This window comes from Gavialis gangeticus, unplaced genomic scaffold, assembly GCF_001723915.1.
Source record: "Gavialis gangeticus isolate Ggan-Ray unplaced genomic scaffold, GavGan_comp1, whole genome shotgun sequence".
Taxonomy (NCBI): Eukaryota; Metazoa; Chordata; order Crocodylia; family Gavialidae; genus Gavialis; species Gavialis gangeticus.
Window position 1 is genome coordinate 130823499 of NW_017729025.1, and position 19908 is coordinate 130843406.

Sequence of the window (19908 nt, forward strand, 5' to 3'; positions counted from 1 at the left end):
GCCTCCTTTTTAGCTTTCAGATGTTCCTGAATGCCTTTGGTGTTCCATGGGGGCTTTTGAGCACTCTTGCCCATTTGATTCGCATTGGGACTGTTACCCTTTGGGCTCAGAAGATCGTCTCCTTAAGGAACGACCACTCATCTTGGACTCCCAACTCTCCTGCCCTCCAGGACATCAGTGCCTCTCTGGAACATGGCACTGAGGGATGGATCTAGCTTGTGGGCCAGGGGTTTAGCACCCCTGCTCTAAAGTATTAAAAATTCTTCTCCCAAGAAACATAGATCACATAATGATTTTTTTATTATTGTGGAATGGCTTCCACACTACGTTGTGGAATGGCTTCAATGGTATTGTCTTTTGACATTAGAATCTCTGTTCAGAGAGACTAATGATGGAGCTGTCTTTGCATCTGTCTACCTTGTCTAGTCCTTAGGGGTGGGCAAAATATAGCCTGTGGGCCACAACTGGCCCACCAACTGACTGGATCTGGCCTGCGGGCAGATATCCGCTGATTGATTGGACGTGGCCTGCAGCTGCCCCCATGGTGCTCTGCATGGGACTGAGCCCCACACTCTCCCACCCACACCTGCTGGCAACGGCCCAAGCCAGTAAACTCAGCATCCCAGCAGGACTGCTCCCAGTGCAGCTGCAGTCACCCAGGTGCTGCTCGGTTCCCCCCACCTCCAGTCGCTCCTCCTCCTCCTGCCCCTGCTGCACCACTCCAGGTATGGGGAAAGCTGTTGCTAGGCAACTCCTACCCCAGAGAAGAGGGTTCCACCTCCTACCTGCCTTCTCCCCACCCTACCTGCCTACCCGTACCCACACCTATCCCCAGGGCCACCCCTATGGGGGGGTAATTGGGGTGCCTGCCCTGTGCCCCATGGAGCTGGGCAGAGCAGCCACAGCAACTTTGTGCTGCTGCAACTTTAAGTCCAGCCGCTCACTACCCCCACCCCTCCCTCCCCACCCTGCCAGCTTCTTTGGGTCCAGGGCAGGTGGGATCAGAACGGGGGCTTTATTTTAAAATATTACACATTTGCCTCTATATAAACTACTAAAAAAGAAAAAAAATCAGGACAAACATTTGAAAAAATAAAATTAAAATACCTTATAGATGCTTGATTTTTAGTATATGATTTTTTATCTATAATTCGTTAAAACGATATCTTCTAAAAGATTTTGTGTGTGGCCCTCAACAGCTCACCAGAACTCATTAACTGGCTGTCCAGCCGAAATAATTGCCCACCCCTGCACTACCTGCTTCTAATTTCAGCAATAAATGAGGCAGGGGTTCCCCGAAGACTCCTTCAATCCTAAAAACCCTAATTCAGCCCTGAGCAAGCCCATTCCGTGCAGTGAATGAGCAAAAGGTCTTATGGAAAAAACAATATACAGTTGAGTAACTGAGAACTCAAATTGATCACAGGACTCGAATGTCTCAGGAAGGTTTCACTCAAGGGGGGCAAATTTAGGTTGTATCTACAACCATAATTCTGGTATCTCCTAACTTTTAAGTTTTACTTTGCATTCTTCTTTTATATGATATTTTTGTTGGAATTTCCTTTTTTTTTTTTTTTAAAAAAAAAAGAACCCCACAAATTCCCTGTGAAATGATGCTGGCATCTCCTTGGTTTGTGGGCAAAGTTGGAATCTTTGATTCACCATGATGACTTCTCTCTTGAGCTAATAGAGGACTTGGCTGGCTAGTGGAGTCAGCTGTCATAGTCCATATAAAGCAGCTGTAGAGGTGGAAGAGACTCATACTCTTCCAAAGGGTTTGCCAGGTACTTGTTGATAGCAAGGTATTTTTGAGATTTGGATCTTGAGTGCAGTCCCAGATTCTGGAGGAGAGTACACTTTGGTGGTCTAAGATTCCTCTATTCCTGGGCTCCTCATGCCTGATTCTTTCTCACCTGTGTTCTATCTTGCCTCCACCTTTTCCCTAGCCATAACCATGTCCCAGTCTACTCCCTTAGCCAGTCCCTGCTTCTGTCAACTTCCAAATTTCTTCTTCTAATCTAGTTATTCATCCTATTCTAGTATCTCCACTTTGGCTCATTCAAATTCTGTCCCCCATTGCTTCCCATTTCCCAACCACCTGTTTCTATGCTCCTTAACCATCCATTCCTAGTTTATGTTTCATAGATTCATAGATTGTAAGGGGCTAGAAGTGACTTCACAAGGTCATCGGGTCCAGGCCCCCTGCACTAGGCAGGAAAGACAACTGGGGCCAGGTGACCGCAGCAAGGTGACCCCTACCCCATGTTTCTTGTCCCAATCACCATGGATCAGGAATGGGGGATCGCTGGGTAAACGAGATGTTAGCAAAGCTGCTGACTTGCCATGCTTACCAAGATTTCAGCACTTGCCTCTCCTCCACTGGAACCAGGCTTTGATAATTTCCTACTTCTTTTGATTTAAAATATTTCAAATGCTTTTTGAAATATTTAGCAAGCGTGGCTGAAGTATGAACCCCAAATACCCACAAAACCCCGCAATTATAAGCGCTAATATGTAATTGTAAGTTTCAGGTCTAGAACATATACAGGTGAGGTATTTCAGCCCAAAGATGGTCTTTGGTAAGTGTAACAAGGAACCAATATTTTTGATGGACCATATTGTAAACTCTCATTGTAAACTCTGATCCTTGGAATCTACTACCAATCAAACGGAGACCGCAGAATAAGAAGTTCTGAAACCTAAGGATTAAGTGAATAATGCTTCATATCTTGTAAACCAGCCTTATCTGAAAGTGCCAGATTAGCCACAAATGGTGTATTGCTAACGTGTCCTCTCTAGGAGGTGCATGTGCTCCTTAAACTAAAAAATTGGAACTGGATGAGTTTAGCACAGATTTTCAAGGCAAGAACAGTCCAATCCTTTCCCAGCACAGCAGGGTTGAAAGTTTGGATCCACTGAAAATAAAGGGAACTATATCATTGACCTTGACGAAGCTAGGATTTCAGGATTTACAGGTATTTGCAGGGCATGTTTTGTTCATGTATTTTCTGACTCAGCTCAGACAAACTAGAAGGACAGTTGCCAGCTTTACCTGACTGTCTGGATGGCCGTCTTTTGAAGAAGAAGGAGGTTTTGTATAGGAGCACTAGCAGCAGCAGCAAAAGCTTCTACACAGACAACTTCCCCTCTCTCAGAGGGGCAGGACTAGAAAAGCTCTTCAGAGGGTTAGCCTCAAATGAAGCACACTGCCAGGTAAGAATTGAAACTCAGACTACTTTCATCTGGAGTGTTTATGAAAAACAAAAAAAATAGGGAAAGGCAAAGTCCATCTAAGCTAGAATGGCTGGGGCACAGCAGCTTCTGTGGGATGTGGACAATATCATAGGAACCTTTGGTTCCCCAGCCCAAATAACCACATATCAATTTACAGCTAGGTGAACTGAAGGAAGACTTTAACATGGCTCTGGAAGTGAGGCTTTGAACTCACACCTTCTGTAGTGGAGAAGGACACCTTCTCCAGTCTGCCATCATATGCTGGCATAAGTGAACTTGGTCTATGGATATTGTCTTTAAAAACATACACTAACACTGGCTTTTTCTGCTCTGTTTTAAGTATAATAATTTTGCACAGAATTTCTAAGGATGACTATAGGTTGATTTTTTAATATGCTTCCACAACCTCAGTAATAGAAAACAAACCTACTCTTAAAATAGTACATATCAATTCTAAGAGTAAAGGTTTCCTGTAAAACAGCAAGGAATGCCTCAAAGGATGTTGAAGGGGTAATGCTCAGTGTGACAGACCACATAAGCCACATTTATTCATTAATACATTCCACATATTCTAGCTCCATAATATGTAGCTTGATGACCTCACCATATGTTTACTTACATGTCCAAAACATATTATAACCATGGTAAAAAAAATTTTTATAGACCTGTAAGCTCTTTAGGAGCAGGGATCTTGACAGCGTACACCTACCTTACTGTCTGCCAAAACAACAACACTGATCATTACATTAATGATCAGTGTCAATTCTGTCATTTCAGATAGAAGTTCCTGTCTTAGGACAGGTTTTGGTTTATGTCAATATGATGCAAATGGCACAGCAGAAAATTATTCCCCCTTTAGATGTAATGATGATAAAAGCTTTAACACAAATTTGATAAAGCTAAAGCAAACCTTTTCTTTTGCAGCGAGTAAATCATATAATTAGAAATTCAGATTAATATGTTGGGTTTTCAAAGTACTGCTAAATAAAAAAAGCAAAATTCTTTACTTCTGGATTTCAGCAGAGCGGAAGCAGTATTAAAAGCTAACATGTTATGTTCCTGTAGAATCTCATTATTTTGTACAAATGAATGACTGGAACACGTGTTGTGGATTACTAAATTTGGCAGGTTATCAGGGAAACGGAACAAATTTAACAAAACAAAAGCAGCTCTTTCCCATAACATAACTTTCAAATTGATTTTGACAATTTTTCATTCACGATTATTTTGTGCATGATAATCCGTATTTTTAGGAAATATTGATAATATTGCAAACTAATAGAGCTTTAGTAATATGACACATTATTACAATACCATGCTGTTATAGTCTGGAAGACTTTGGAGATTATTGCCATATGTGTGTATGTGATTTATAGAATAGATAGATGGCTGACATATCAGTGAAATCCCACCAGACATGCATATTGGTATAAAGTGACACCAATATATTTATATATTTCCTAACTCTTTGTGAGATCTAGTTTCACTTTCCATTCGATATTTCTTTACCTCCTGCTCACAACCCGGCTGAGCAGGTGTAATTTGACTTGAAACAGAATTCTGTGGCAGTATTCCAAACATGTGAAGTCATACTGAAGGCAGGTCTGCTCCAACAACAAAGCCAAAATTAAAACAAACAAAACCACTACAATACAATTGCTGGAAACATTGCAAACTCTTAGGTACTTACATAATAGTTATTTTAAATGTCACTTAGTCTCTGGTGTAAAAATATGGGCTGACTGTCAGGGATACACCTTATATTTGCTGTCAACACAGTCCAACATTTGAAACACTCGATACTTATAGAGAGGTCTCAGTTCCAGTTGTTGCTATAGCTCCTCATTTATGCCACTAGATGGCAGTTCACCATTTATAAACAATGAATATTATTAGCTGCTGGTTACTGGCTGTGACTAGCAATGCTGTGGCAGGTAATATTACTACAGTTATAGGTCTTTGTGGGACACAGACTGGAAACCATGAGTAGAAATGACTGTATGTTAGTGTTCTATGTCAAGAATATATACAAATGATGGAGACATGGATTTACATTATTCAAGTGAAAAAATTAATTTCTGCCTATACCTTCATGTAAAATGTATGCTAAGGCAAATGCACTGAAAGTGTAGCCCAACCCACATGAAAATTCTTTCATCTTACTCACCCAGAATTTTACTAGGAAGAAGGCATTTTGAGGCCCTTTTCCAAACAGTTCCTTTAAACCTCCCTTCTTTTCAGGGAATTTGTCATAAATTTGACGAATGTCCACCGATTCAAGCAATGGGTCGCTGTAAGAATGGTTGGCATGTCCAATGTGCACGAAGAGGTGTTTGTTGTACTGTAAAAAAGAAACAGAAAAATCACTGTTGTAGAGGAAGGAGAGAGAGATTAAAGCCCAAACAATGTGTGTTGGAGAAAGGGTTTGTTGGTGGATTAGAAAAACCTGCCTTTTTATCTGTCAGACCAGGCTTTCTTTGCAACATGATTCCTATGAAGCAGCTCTGATGATTTATGCACAACCCCCTCCTGTAAACCTTCAAAATATAGTTAACTTGCTAAATCCAATTACCTAAGACAAGGAATGTACTTATTTTTAATTCCTAGAATCATAGAAATTAGAAGAAGCTAATATGTTAGCTAATCTATGCCTCTGTCAGTGTCACTCCTTATCATAGATTCCCTAATGCTTTGTACAGCCACTTTTAAATGACCCACACTTCCACCATTTCCTGTGGGAGCTAGTTTCACAGGCTAATTTCACTTGATATCACCTCACTGTTTCCCTTTTCTCACCTTACTATACCAAGTTATAGCCACTGAAGCAAACATCAGCAATTCTTCTAAATTCCCCTATGGTGGTCAATGGCAAAACTGCCACTGACCATAATGAAACTAGAATTTGAATGCTTATACTTGCCCACCTTCCCTTCCTCCTTTGCATTTATCAGAATCTAAAGCACAATTTAAAATCCCAAAATTGAAAAGAAAAGGACAGGATCCTGAATGCTAATCCCCTTTGTGAAAACATTGAGCAAATTCAGTTAAAAGGAAACCAACGTGGAGTCACAGAATAGTAGAACGCTCTGTAATAGTGAATAGCCCCTGTATGCAAGGTGACCATTACTTTCTGAGAATCACAAAATGGTGTTGAAAACCCAAAGCGGACATCTTTCAAGCTGTTTTGCTTATAATATACCTACCGCTAGAACAAATCAAATTGACAGTTTCATACCTGAATAAACTGAACATTCAGCCAAACCATTCAAATGACTTGACTACACTTTTCTCTAACAGGTGTCCAAAACCCAGAGGAACAGAAAACCGACTGAGATTTCTATCAACTGTATTTGGAAATTAAACTAGAAATGTATTTAAAATCATCTAACCCAGTGAAATCTGAATTTTGAACCAAAGAACATATTCATCTGTGACCATGGCCAAATATAAGAAGATATGTTCCAGTTTCTTTCCAAGGTATTTTTATTTGTAGAAAGGAAAAAAAGCTTAACACTTCAGGCTTGAACAGACCTAAGTTCACTTCATAAAACATGTGAACACCAGTTACACAGATTTTCCTTGGAGTACTTATTCAAAACAACCCCATCCCAATTTCCTATGTGTGCAAGTAAAAACTTTTCCAATTTTTGCCTAGCTGCAATGGGCCCAGAGGGAACACAGCTGGTCAAAGTAGGCTGTTTCTACTCTAAAGAGTAGAACAGAAGAATAAGCAAGTGAATGGAGAGACTAAATGAATGAATGAATGAATGTTTAACAGTAAAGCCTTACCAAGAGCAGGTCTAACTTGCATACTAATAATCATTTACACAAGAATTATAGTAATTATCATACTATTCAGTAACAATGAGAGATTATCACAACAGCATCTGTGCAGGTAGATTTGACATTTTACGTGAGTTGGTAGCTGCAGAAAACATGCCCTTCTTGTGCACTTAAAATACATTTTTAACATAATAGCACATAATAGCACATTGGAAGAAAAGGCACTAGCCAACATGAGGAAGTGCCAGGGCTCCAACTTTTCTCTGATGACACTGGAGGCATTTAGTTAGATTGCAATACTGTGATGAAATGACCTGCAGATAATTATGTATGGGAATGCTAAATACTTTTTTGCATTTAACTTCTAAGACCCTTGCTGCCCAGTGGTCAGCTAATACCCGAATTAGGCTCCCCAGTAACACACAGGAAAGTTAGGTACCTGAGGGACTCCCCAAAACCAAGTGTTCCATCTTTGTGACAATCTTGATACATCATTCTTCCATACCCAACTGAGTGCTCTCACCCCTGGGCTGAGTCTCTCTATCCTCTTCCTCTGGCCCACTAAATATTTAATATTTTATACAAAGTGGATCCACTCCAATCAAAGACACTGGGAGACATCCTTCTCAGGATAGCCCACAGCTTGTCTGTTTGATCACTTCTCTGGGATCAAGCAGACAGGATACATCTATACTGTCCCTGTGGTGATCCTAAGAACCAAGCTCTGCCCAGATGCTCCTGGCATACACTAAAAAATGTTCTACAGTTGCTGTTTGGCACATGTCTGGGGAGGCGCTCAGGATCTGAGTCTTGAACTCCCTGAGCAGTGCTCGACATTACTCTAATGGCAACCACACAACATTTGGCATGTGCAAGTGGGTGGGGCTCATTCCTCCATGATGGTTTTGGGCATGCTGCAGAAGCAATATAGGCAAATCCTGAGATTCAGGTACCTATGTCAAAGACTTGAACCTAGGTTTCCCACATGCTCGGGGAATGCTTAATCATGAGGTTACTTGTTTTGACCACTAGGGAACTCTTCAGTGGAGAGGAATACACTCAGTCATACAAATGCCTGCAGGTGAGATAGGTGGGGGAATGCTAGAGAAGGCAGGGTAGCTATGCACCTTAATAAATTAAGTAAGATACAGAGAGAGAACACATGCTTTTCTGAACCCAAGTTCACTTCTGATGATGTGATGAAGTGAATTTGGGTTCATGAAAGGTTATGTTCTCTCTCTATAACTTAGTTAGTTAGTTAATTAGTTTAAGGTGCAAAGCTACCCTGCCTTCTGACTGACTTCAGACTAACGCAGCTAAGTACTTCCCTTGGAGTGCTAGCGAATCATCCTTCATGGCTCCAGCTTGAGCTAGGTTCTGAGCTGGGCTGTTGGCATCAATACACAAGCAGCTTTGCACATGCTCACTTCTACCTAGTTAAGCAGCAGTTAAGTGGTGGTTCTGAGAATATCAGTGTGAACTTAGCCACCCAAGAAGACAGAGAGGTATCAGAGTAATCTTGAGGAGCAGGATCTTAGCTCCTGAATTACTAGGAGTATCTAGTGATTTTTGGTCAGGATACCAGAGCACCCTGGGATGCTACCAGATCCTTTGGAGGGTGCCATCCGGTATCAAGAGAAAAGTGAGGTGTAATGAAATAAAGCAGATAAGCCAGAACCTGCCTTGTCCCTACTCCTTCCCCTCCCCCCCCCCGCATACTGCCCAATCCCTGAGTAGAGATAAGCACTGTGCTATATAAATTCATTTTTGAAATGCCACTCAATTCACAGAAGCTATGCAGGGGTGCTTCAAGTCCAGTAAGGGGTGCCTCAAATCCCCAAAGGGTGAGAACCACTGATCTAGGGATTGGGGGGGAGGGGGAGGGGAAGAAGAGGAACAAAAAACCCTCCCATACATGTATTTTTGGTGTTGAACATGATTCCAGAGATAAATTCACACTGTATGAAAACAGGTGAAAATCTAGGGCAAAAAGTCCACTACAAAAACCTCTAAGACATTTCTTAGCATCACTATATTATTCTGCAAACTATTACATTCCTCAGAATGTGAACTGCAGAGAAAAATTATATGTACAGGAGTAGGGAGCTGATCAGGGAGCCTTTGTACTGCTCAAACATAAATGCAAACTTAAAGGCAGCTGTAAAGCTACTACAGTTGTCTGCAGATCTTGCCAAAGTACCAGATGCTGCTGCAGCAAAAATTCTGACAAGATACAAGAAGACAGATGGTATGATATCACCTGACAATATTCTTAGGACATGAATGTTTATTTTGACATTGCATGTGTGATTATTTTCTCCTTATGCTGCTGTAATTCCTATACTAAGTAGAGTCATTACTAATCTAATTAGATAAAAGGCATATTTTTATGGACTTATAAATGACTAGGCAATATTAGAAACTAGAAAAATTTGTGTTGGAGGATACAGATGGCTTATTATGTAAAATAGTCTTCACGATTAGGATGCATTATATATAAAAGTGATGAAATTAAGTTGCATGGCCACATTTTTCAGCCTACTAGTGACTGGAAAAATCAAGATTAAAATCAAACTTCACTATTGTTTTAGGATGAGTACTCCAGTTCTTGAAGGGCATCAGTACTAAGGAATCTGCCTGTGCCACTGTATTTAAGGGATTTGCATTGAACATGGAGGTAATTATATGCTTTAAATGCTGTAAACCACAGTGGATCAAATCCTGTATTTTCTAAGCATGCAAATGGCATAAAAGTTTACAGAAAACATTCCCGAGATGTTTCATCTGCAGACTCTGCATTATACTACGTGCCCTCGAGATGGCTGTCTCTTCCTGGACTCCTTCCATTAAAAAAATCCTAAATATCTGAAGAATGCAGTAAAACCATGAAAAATGACTGCTGTCAAATAATACCACAAGAAAAATTATAATCCACTTAGGAATTTAAAGGAACCAAGACAAACTGCCAATGTCAAGGGACATTCAGAACAAAGACAAATCACCTATGTTTGTTTTACAGTTTAAAACAGCACTCTCCAAATTACGTGCTTAACTTGTGTGGCTTTGCACACACATGCCATGAAACCAGGGATGGAAGCTGCTACCCTTCCCTCTGATGCATCCTTTTCTCCACAGTGTCTCTAAAGCAAACCCTGAATCTCATGCATGACAAACTATGTCTTCAGCAAAGGCTGTTTGATCTCCATAGCAGGAACTGTGCTGTTACCTGACATGCACAAACTCCTGAGTGTAGGTGTACAAAACTGCCATCCACCACAGAACCAGTTCCTCCACCTAACATGAGGCTGTGTTGTACCCATTAGGCATAGCCCAGGGTAAAAGGAACCGTGCAAGCCGCCCCACCCCACCCCAAAGGAAGCACTGTGAGGCAATCACTTTATATGCATGTCCTGGAGGCCACAGAGTTCACTACAACAGCCCATTACAGGAGGCAGCCTGTTTCCTCCTTCTGCGCATGTTGGTCATGCAGTCATACTTGCACACTCCTTATAAAACTCCATGCCCCTCCAAAGAAGTGGGGAGTGAACAGTCCCTACTTCTTTGGGTGTTAGCTCAGTAATAATTTCTGACCCTTACAGGGGGCAAACAGATGGCTCCTTGCCCTCCTCACCCCCAGCCCTACACTGCATCTCCACAAATAGCCCTTAATCAACAGTGTTTGAAAGGCAGTGCCACAGAACTGTGCTGGGTTAAGGGTGACCTATTACAAATCTCTCACTAGGTTGGTTATTTCATGCCTTCTCTGGTCTCTTATGGGTTTGCCTCAGCTCCAGCCAGACTAATGAAAGTGAGGGTCACAGTTTTGTGGAGATAAAGGTGATGTTTGCAGCAGTGTCATGTGCACAGTTTCTTTATTCCACCTATTCAGTAGCACCAAGGAAGCTGTCAATAGCATGAGTCACAACAACTGAGCATCAGAGCTAAGGATGGAACTGGATTAACTGGTTTGCTATCTTGTGAGTCCAAAATAAATATTCAACAAAGAAACACACTTCAGGGGCCTTATGGTACACTTCTTTTATCTCCATTGAACATAAGAGAGGGTGATTCCCTAGTCTCAGGCTGAATCACCTTATTCTTTAGCCTCCCTATTCTCAGGCTGAATCTATGCTACAAAGCATGCAATGGGCTAAGATGGAAGCTTGGACAGAAAGGGTGATTAAAAAGCTTGTGAGCTTGAACCTGCCTAAATATATTTAGATCAGATGGTGAGCCAGAAATCAGCCTTGCTCAAAGGCCTGGGGTCCTAGATGGGTGTAATGTTTAGTGACATACTTATTTGTCCAGCCCTATCTCACCTCTTTATTAAAACTTACAGCTGGCTCCCACATTCGGTTAACAACTACACTAGAAGGAAAATAAAAACATGGGGGATGAATGGATTAAAATCTAATCACAACTATAACAGCAGTCTACATGGTATTATAACCTCTTCACCTACCCTGCCTCAGCTCTACAGTGTCACCTTATCTTGTAAATCTGACACTAATTTCCTGCTGATTGCAAGAAAATAATTTGCCCTGCCAACAATTCTCTTTATTTCGGACAAAACTCTAGTAACTAAATATTTCCTTCCCATGGATATCACCCTCCATTCGAATGGATCAAGACAGAGTTATATTTGCAGTACTTTAATATCATCTATAGGGCTTGTCGAACAATTTTCCGTGAATAATGGCCAATGTCCATTTTGGTTTTTGTTCAGTTTCAGCTAATACAGTTAAGATGTTTCAGAGAATGAGAGTGTGGACACACAAGGCAATTCAGGGAAATTTACCCTAGATCTTATTCTGTAGTAATTTTACTTTGTAGTAAGGGAGAGAACATATGGCCAGCTCTTCAAAGCTGGCTGTCCCCAACAGATGCTGTTCTTAGCTATTTAGGAGAGGAGAAGCCAGTTTGCTAAACTGTGGTACCTGTACCCCTGGGGATACGCAAGACCTCTCTGGGGGGTACGCAGGAGAAACTGTGTAATGGTGGATTTAACCTTCATTGTAATAATTGGCATTTAAGGGGTTAAAATATATATGTATGCTGGTAGGGGTCCACAGGCAGCTGGTAAATCTGGAAGAGGGTACACAATAAGAGCAAGACTGAGAACCCCTGGCTTAGAGCAAAAGGCTACTTGGGAATTAAATAGATTAGGGGAGAAGACATGCAACAGTAACTCCGTAGTAAGTCTCCCCATGAAAAAGTTACTAAGGTTTTTTTTTCCCCCCCACAGGGTAACTTTACCCTGGAAACAGAAATAGATTTTTTCATAATAAGGCTGTACATCTTGTATCTGCTCCATTTTTACCATGGGGTAAACTCAAGTGCTCTATATTGTTAAGTATTTAGAAAAGCCAAGGTCTAAGCATCTCAAAGTAATGCCCAATGAATTTCTTTGAGTCCAAGTTCATTAGCTGTAAAATGGGCATAATAATAATGTCCCATCATTACTGCAAAGAATAAACTCATAACTATTTGTGAAGTATACAAACACTGGAGTGGTGACAACCACAGAGAAGCCCATGAGGAAATTAATAATTCTGTATTCAGAGCAAGGTTTGAATAGTGTTCAGTAAATAAGGCATAGAGCTACCCACTGAAGAACAAAGAGAAAACAAACTATGGAACAGCTGCTCATTAAGAGAGGCCATCCATGCTGTGCACTGAATGAAGCAGGAAAAAATAAATATGTGATCATGTCATTAAAGTCTGCATCAGAGCATGCACGTGCGCTCGCATGCACACACACACACAGAGCATTTCCTAACTTTGGAATGTTTGGCTTCACTTTCTGAACAATGTTTTTAAAACGGTTTTACAGAAGTTGTGTATGTATGTGATATAGCATATAAATGTATATACTGGTATACAATATATAAATAAACATATAAACAGAAGCCAAACCCTGCTTTGGTAAGCCAGAACTAATATCAATGGTACCTCATTATCAACTCTAGGCCACTGATGTAACCAGGACACGAATGTTCCTACACAGGGCAGGGAAAAGAACAGCTAAGTCTGATTCACCCTCCTGGTACAAAGCAATGGCACTGTACACATGCTCCTTGACTATATCCTGGCTAAGCTCTGGGCTTGAGCACCATGGGTGATGGATGATTCTTTCCCAAGAACTGCAAATAGCCTTGCAAGATGCAGCAGTCAACCCAGATATATTTTTTCTCTGCTGTTCCCTGTGTAGCTCACCAGTTGTTATGGTGATTATGGGCTGTTGGATTAACTGCAGGGACTTGAGGGTTTGGCCCTGACTCGCTCAGGTAAGCATGAACAACTAACTTTACAAATACAGAGGCGGACACTGCTAGTTCAGACAGCCAACCCCCTGTCTCTCTCCCCCAATCCCCTCCCTCCCAGACTGCCATTTAACAAACAAAACAGCTAGTTCCTACAGCTCTGAGAGGCAGGGAAGGAGCGTGATGTAGTGTTCCCTGCTGGCTGTCCAGGGATAGTTGCTTGTTATCCGTTTACCGCTATGCCAACATTCGCTAATTTACAATGAGCCACTTTTGTGGATTAGTGAAAGTTCATCAAGGTTCTACCCTTCCAAAATCTGCTTTCAGCCTTCACTATTCTCTCATGTTCCTGATAAAAGTATCCCTCCTTCTCTTCTGGTATCTCTTCCATTAAAGCAGTCATTTTTATTTACTGGGTTTTGGACAAGCACCAGTAATGATAGCAATGGAGCTGTGGGACCAGTGCTTGCTAGTAAACTTTGTCTGCAGAGCCAGCAGGGGGAGCCAAGAACTATTTTTTTCATGAATTTTGTTAAAATGACGTCTTTTTTTGGTTTGGTTGTTGTTGCTGTTGTTGTTGGATTTAGGGCTAAGGAAAAACAAGAGAAAAGGGGGGATATGCTGCAGACAGCCTTTTTCACTTGTTGACACCAATTTTAAGGGAATCTAGCTTTGGAGAATTGCCTACTAACAAGTGTCTTTCTACTAGTTTCCACCAAAATTTTTATCTCGGGCAACCAAAGTTAGACACCTCTGGCCTCAATCCTGAAAAAGGATACATGCAGGGGGTCCCATGAGATTGCATGAAGTCCACTGAAGTCACAGGAGTCTGCCTTCATCTAGTCAATTATAGGACTGGGACTAACGCCTGGAGTTTCTCAGCCCACTGAAAAATTAGGACTCTTTAAATTAGGTGCTTCAATACAGACACTTGAATATGAAAGTCTGTGTGAGGTTATGGAGATGCAAAACCTCACACTAATCAAGGAAAGAGACTCATATTTTTGTGTACTTCATTTGACTTATTTTAAATAACCTTGAATCTAGAGTCTGCCACACAATTATTCTTTCCAAATCGATCCATCTAAATATAAAGCTGACTTACGCTTCTTTTCCCAAAATAAAGAGTCTAACTAAACACATTCTTGGGAACTAAACACTGACTTCTTTGCAATCTGTATAGAAAAAATTTTCTATACGTAGCTGAAAAGATACATTCATAATATAAGAATATATTCCTACCAACCTCTTCTATAGTTCAAATGAAGAGAATTTTCTTAAAAATAACATTTATTTCTCCATCCCTTGGATGGTTTGGTAAAGGTTTTGACTTGTACTGCTTTTGGATAATGAAAAAGAATGAGCACATGCATATTTTTATAGTCCATTTCTAGTCACTTTCACTTTTTAGGCTCTTATAAATAACGCTTCCTGAACTCTCATGTCACCAGGTAATGCTTAACTGCAAAAACCCTATTAAAAACAAAAACTTTAAATAAAAATACCCCAAGAAATATTATTATTCTGCTTTGTCATGGCTTTTTTTTTTTTATTTCAGACATAACACTCATTGATATTATGGGCAGATGGCTGGGCTGATTTTGAAACTTTTCTCATGGTGGTGTCCTTTGTAGCTTTAAAGATGTTTTAGATAGAAGGCTGTTTTCAAGTGCTTGGACTTGGCATGAATGTAGCAGCAGGAGCTGGTTATCCAGAAAGGGAGGGAGTGGGGGGGAGAAAGGGGGAATTTCCTTTGGAATTAGACTGACTAAACAGGTGTCTAGTCAGACCAATTGGGCTGCAACTGAAGAACCAGACTGAAGCAAGGCAAAATTTATTTAGGCAAAATTCCACAGTATTGGAATATTTTAAGTTGCATTTTATAGTCACCTATAAAAAAGACAATTGTGTAAGTTATCTCTAAACTGTGTGTAGATTCAATTTAACCATGTTAGGAAATACAAAATTATGTGGTTTTACTATTAATAAAAATTTACTGTGAACCTCCAGAAAACGGTTGTAATGAAAATATAAAGCAATCAAGTAAAGAGATCCTGTTGCCAGGTACAGTCTGATAAATACAACGGTCTAATTTGATGAGGGTGCTAATGTTTACATTTATTGTAGAGGAAATATATTTATCCTCTAAGAAGTGACTCTGGGCCTTAAAAGCATAGTTCATAGTTCTAAAGGACTATACTACTTGGAAGAACAAAAATGCATTAGCCATGTGTACATTTGTTTTTCATGTAAAAAAGAGGGAGTGATGTTGCTTATGCTTCCCTGAAGAATCTCTCTCTCAGATGTTACAAATGTCTCGTCCTACATCCAGAATTCTGATTGGCAATCTATAAAAATTCTCCATGTTAAAGTGAATGTATTATTTCCTTTCTATGATATTAGGAAAGATTTCCTTTTTTTAAAAAAAGATGGAACAATTTTGTGATTAGGCTAGGAAAAAAATTAATCTCGACTGGTAGAAGTCTAGAATGAACATTTGAGAGGCATATAAATACTCAGTCTAAAGTAATATAAATGCCCGATATTTAGGGGATTTAGTACTTTCATACCCTGATTGCTAATGCAAGGACCCCAGAAACTTTTAATACTCCATTCCTGTAATAGTTCCTTGGTGCTGGACTTTTATGCACAGGTAGAGCCCCAGTAAAATTAACAAGACCCTGTACAGACCAATGGGGTCTACATTTCTAATTGTTGTATTAGGTTTTCAGGGCTGTAAGGGATCTTCTGGGGCACTAGTAAGGGATCTTCTGTCTAGCTAGTCTCCTACCATACAAGACACCATGCCACATAATTACATCATAAACTTATCAAGCTGCATTTTAAAGCGGTTAGATTTTTTGCCCCTACTATTATGATGGGCTTTTGTTGTCTTCTAATAAATGTTGATAATTATTTGTTAAATTATTTGTTAAATGATACTTGCTTTTATTTACCAAGAAACACCATTAAAATGTACTGAAAAGTACCTGTTTAAGAGCTTACAGTCATTTCATTGTTAAGAAAGGGAATAAAGGAATGTAGCATAAGTTCTCATACAACAAATCTTCAAGGCAGAAAATGTACACAAGTACTGTGAATTTCTTGCTTATGGCTAATTTATGTACTTTATAAAAATAGCGACTTTAATTTCCATACCGTGTAAACTGTATCTGCAACCAAATAGTGAATCAGTAGAAGAGAAGGAGCGCCAAAGTTTTTTAAGACCTTCTGAAATAGTGTTAAATAAGGTTCTATGCAGGTTTAGCCTCTCATCTCTCAGGCATAGTTTTGGAAGTTGCTGCAAAATTCTTGTCAAGCTAGAGGTGCCTGAGGAGAAGTCTAGAAAAATCCTAGGAGCTTCTGGGCCATTATACTGCCAAGGCAGCTTTGCTTATTCTCCTTTTCAGTATGTCAAGCAAGGAGACTTTCACCTTTGCCCTCATAAGGCTGTTGTACAGTCTCTGGACTACTTCATATGCCATTATTTACAGCTGGATGTAGAGAGTCAAACCAATCTAGAGTAAACTAGGTCCTATCCTGCAACTGGGAGTAATGAAGTGGCAGCTCTTATACATTCCCTACTATACATGATAAATTTAGAGAAATTGCTACACTAACGTTTCAGCAATAGTAAAACAGGTTGAAATTACAGCACTGGAACCCTTTTGGTATGCTGAACCTGCCCCCCCGGCAACACTTTTTGAGTCCTCCCATAGATATGACTCTTCACTCTTCTCTTTGAAACACCAGAGCTGCAATTCCTATCATTATACTGACAAGCCAATCTATTTGGCTGAGCAAAAGTGGCAGCTATCAGTGCTCCCCCCTTCTACCAGGTGTTCAGGTGCTCCCCCCAACCTGCTTCTCTAGCTCTCTTCTGTTTCCAGTCCTTTCCATCTGTCTCCATTGCTCTACTGCACAGCTGTTTGTCCTTCTGCTGCTAATCACTTGCTTTCCAACGGTCCCTTTCCCTTTTTCACACACAGATTACTTGAACATTCAGGAAATAAAGGTTAAAGTCTGTGTTGGGTATTAAGCAACACAAGGAAATTTGCAGAGTACTACTTTTCCTTGCCTTCATTATGTAATGAAAAAATATGGGAGTAACTTTAAAAAATAAACAACAGTTTCCTAGTATACAAGTTCAAGGCGTTAAAAACATAAAACATCCTCAAAGCACACTTCTCATCAATAGAAAATGCTTGTCAGGTTCTCAACCCCATATGGCAGGAACTCTAGCTGCAAATAAACTATGGCAGAGAGAGCTGTATTCTAATTTACCCAGGCTTCCTGCCCCCCCATCTTTCTATTCAGTCCTCTAACTTTCCACTGCAATGCAAGTGTGCATGTTTTACATTCCCCAGAGTCTGCACCTGCCTGGAAAATGAGCGCTCAGAGGTCTCTCCTGAGCCTTGTAGCACATGTACCATATGAATGCAATGCACTGCATGCTGAGCTGTGTGTGATAATACTTAGAACCTGACTTTCTGATACCCACAGTTGCCAAAGCAGCACCATTTACCCATTTGTACTCAATTATGTTTCAAATCTATTCATTTCACTCCACTGGTTTCACATTATTAATACTAGTTATGTGACTGGAGATCACATATCATCTGGCAAAGATATCTTTGGTTAAAGCTGTGCCATTCCTCACAGGGAAGATGTAAACCTTAAATCACTGAACTGCTCTGTTGTTCACTTTTTACAGCCATATGATATTACAGATATGCAGATGCTGTGTAAACAGGTTTTCCAAACTTTGATATATACCTGTTATGGCCAATAATAATTAAAAGGTTAAACCAGTGAGATGATAGTGTCAAGGTGGTATACCACAGCCTTTGTGGTGATTTTGGCTGTTGGACTGGGAAGGTAGGAAAATTAAGGCATCTCTGTTTTAACTCCACTGCCTTGGGCCCTACCCATGCACCATACAGCTCTTTGCAGTTACATTATAACATGCTATTTTCCCCATAACCTGAAGGCACGTGCATGCAACATCATCTATTCCTGCACAGTATTTTGTGCGTGCAAGAGTTCATAAATCACTAATATACATGGTGATCAGCAAATAAGCTGAGGGCTTGAAAGGTCTCACATAACTATAGGGTAAATAGAAAGGTTTCAGTGTTAAATTCTGTATTGGGAACATAAAGGAAGTGCGCTTTCTTGAGAACCTGGATGAATATTTACAGAAACGTAAAACAACTGGGTTAAGAAGTCATAGCTTAGAGCAGTGCTTCCCAAACTTTTCCTCAGCGTGACCCCATTTATGACCCCATTTTCACATCATGGCCCCTCAACACCCCACTCACAGCCTCCCACCCCCCAGGTGCCCTGCACTGTTGACCCACAGCTCCAGCTGACTGCAGGAAGCAGCAGTTGCTGGGGCCAGAGCTGGGAGCCCAGCTCCCTGCCCTGTTCCCTCCCCTGTGGGCAGCATGGCCGGAGTGGAGCCTGTGAAGGGGGAGAAGGATGCAGAATATCTGCTGCAGGCTTGGGAATCCCCACCCTGCTACCCTTTCCCCTGGGCCTCTACAGCCCAGCAGGCAGGGCCTGGCATGGGAGAGAGAGCCATGCCAGGTCCCATCCGTGCATCTGAGCTGCATCCGCTGATGTTGCGACCCCATTTAGGGTCACAACCCACAGTTTGGGAATCGCTGGCTTAGAGAAATACAGACCACATCTCCTCAGATGGCCTGCTGTGTAGATGGCAGACCATCTCCTTCAATTTGTGGTTGGGGGGCACCTGTCCTCACAGAGTAATGGACCTGGCTTGCTGGTCTTCCCTCAGAGACTGGAGGAAAACAATGAGCTTTTATCTATCCCAGAGAAAAGTTTGTTCTGACAGGCCACCCACACTATCCTTCACTGCTGCAGATAGAGTGGCCTCCTACTAACACCACTGACCATGTGGATTCTAGATTTTGTTGATTCTATGTTTTTGACAAGAAAAAAGTAGCTCTGAAAAGCCTTTACTAGCTTTCTAAAAGCCCAAGGGACAACTGTGAACAACTGTTTCTCTGCCCCAAGAATCTGCTCCTACAGTGTGCAATAGGGATCTATATTAGAATTATAGAAAAGTAGGGCTGGTACAGCCCTCAGGTCATATGGACTCCTTCATACGTAGAAAGCTAAATGAAAAGACGAAGTTGCCTTGTATTCAGAATACTTATAACAATCCTCTTTGTGTCTTCATCCCATCTGAACCAGCCAGGTCACGGGAAAGAATTAGCTAGCATTTAGATGGACTTGGGACTCAGAGAAGATTTCTGACTATGGCTGAGGTTAGATGCAACTGAGACAGAGCTGGTGGGCTGAAGAAGGCAGGGGAAGAGCTGGTTGTATTTCTGTCCAGCATATGAGCTGCATCCCTTGCAATATAAATGACAGGAAGTTGCTGGCAGCTAATTCTGAGACAATCCATAACTTGGGCACTTCCCCTACCACTGTTATTCCAGAGCATGGATTTGTGACTCTTTTGTGCATGTTGCGCAGGACTTTTCCCAGGGTATCAAGGAAGGGATGTTTATAGGCAATGAGATTAGTGTTCAGAGCACAAAATGGAACCCTACAGGAAAATATAGTTTTATACATTCCAAAAAAAAAAAAAAAAAAAAAT

The 19908-nt window shown here is 40.9% G+C and overlaps 1 protein-coding gene across 2 annotated transcripts in view; it reads right to left on the reverse strand.

Moving 5' to 3' along the window:
- Positions 1–19908, reverse strand: part of TEAD1 (TEA domain transcription factor 1) — a 178543-nt gene that overhangs the window by 25287 nt on the left and 133348 nt on the right. For both annotated transcript variants that reach the window (XM_019519563.1, XM_019519562.1), the window contains one exon: positions 5402–5575. In XM_019519563.1, coding sequence (XP_019375108.1) covers positions 5402–5575 — 174 coding nt within the window. The remainder of the gene's footprint in view (positions 1–5401; positions 5576–19908) is intronic.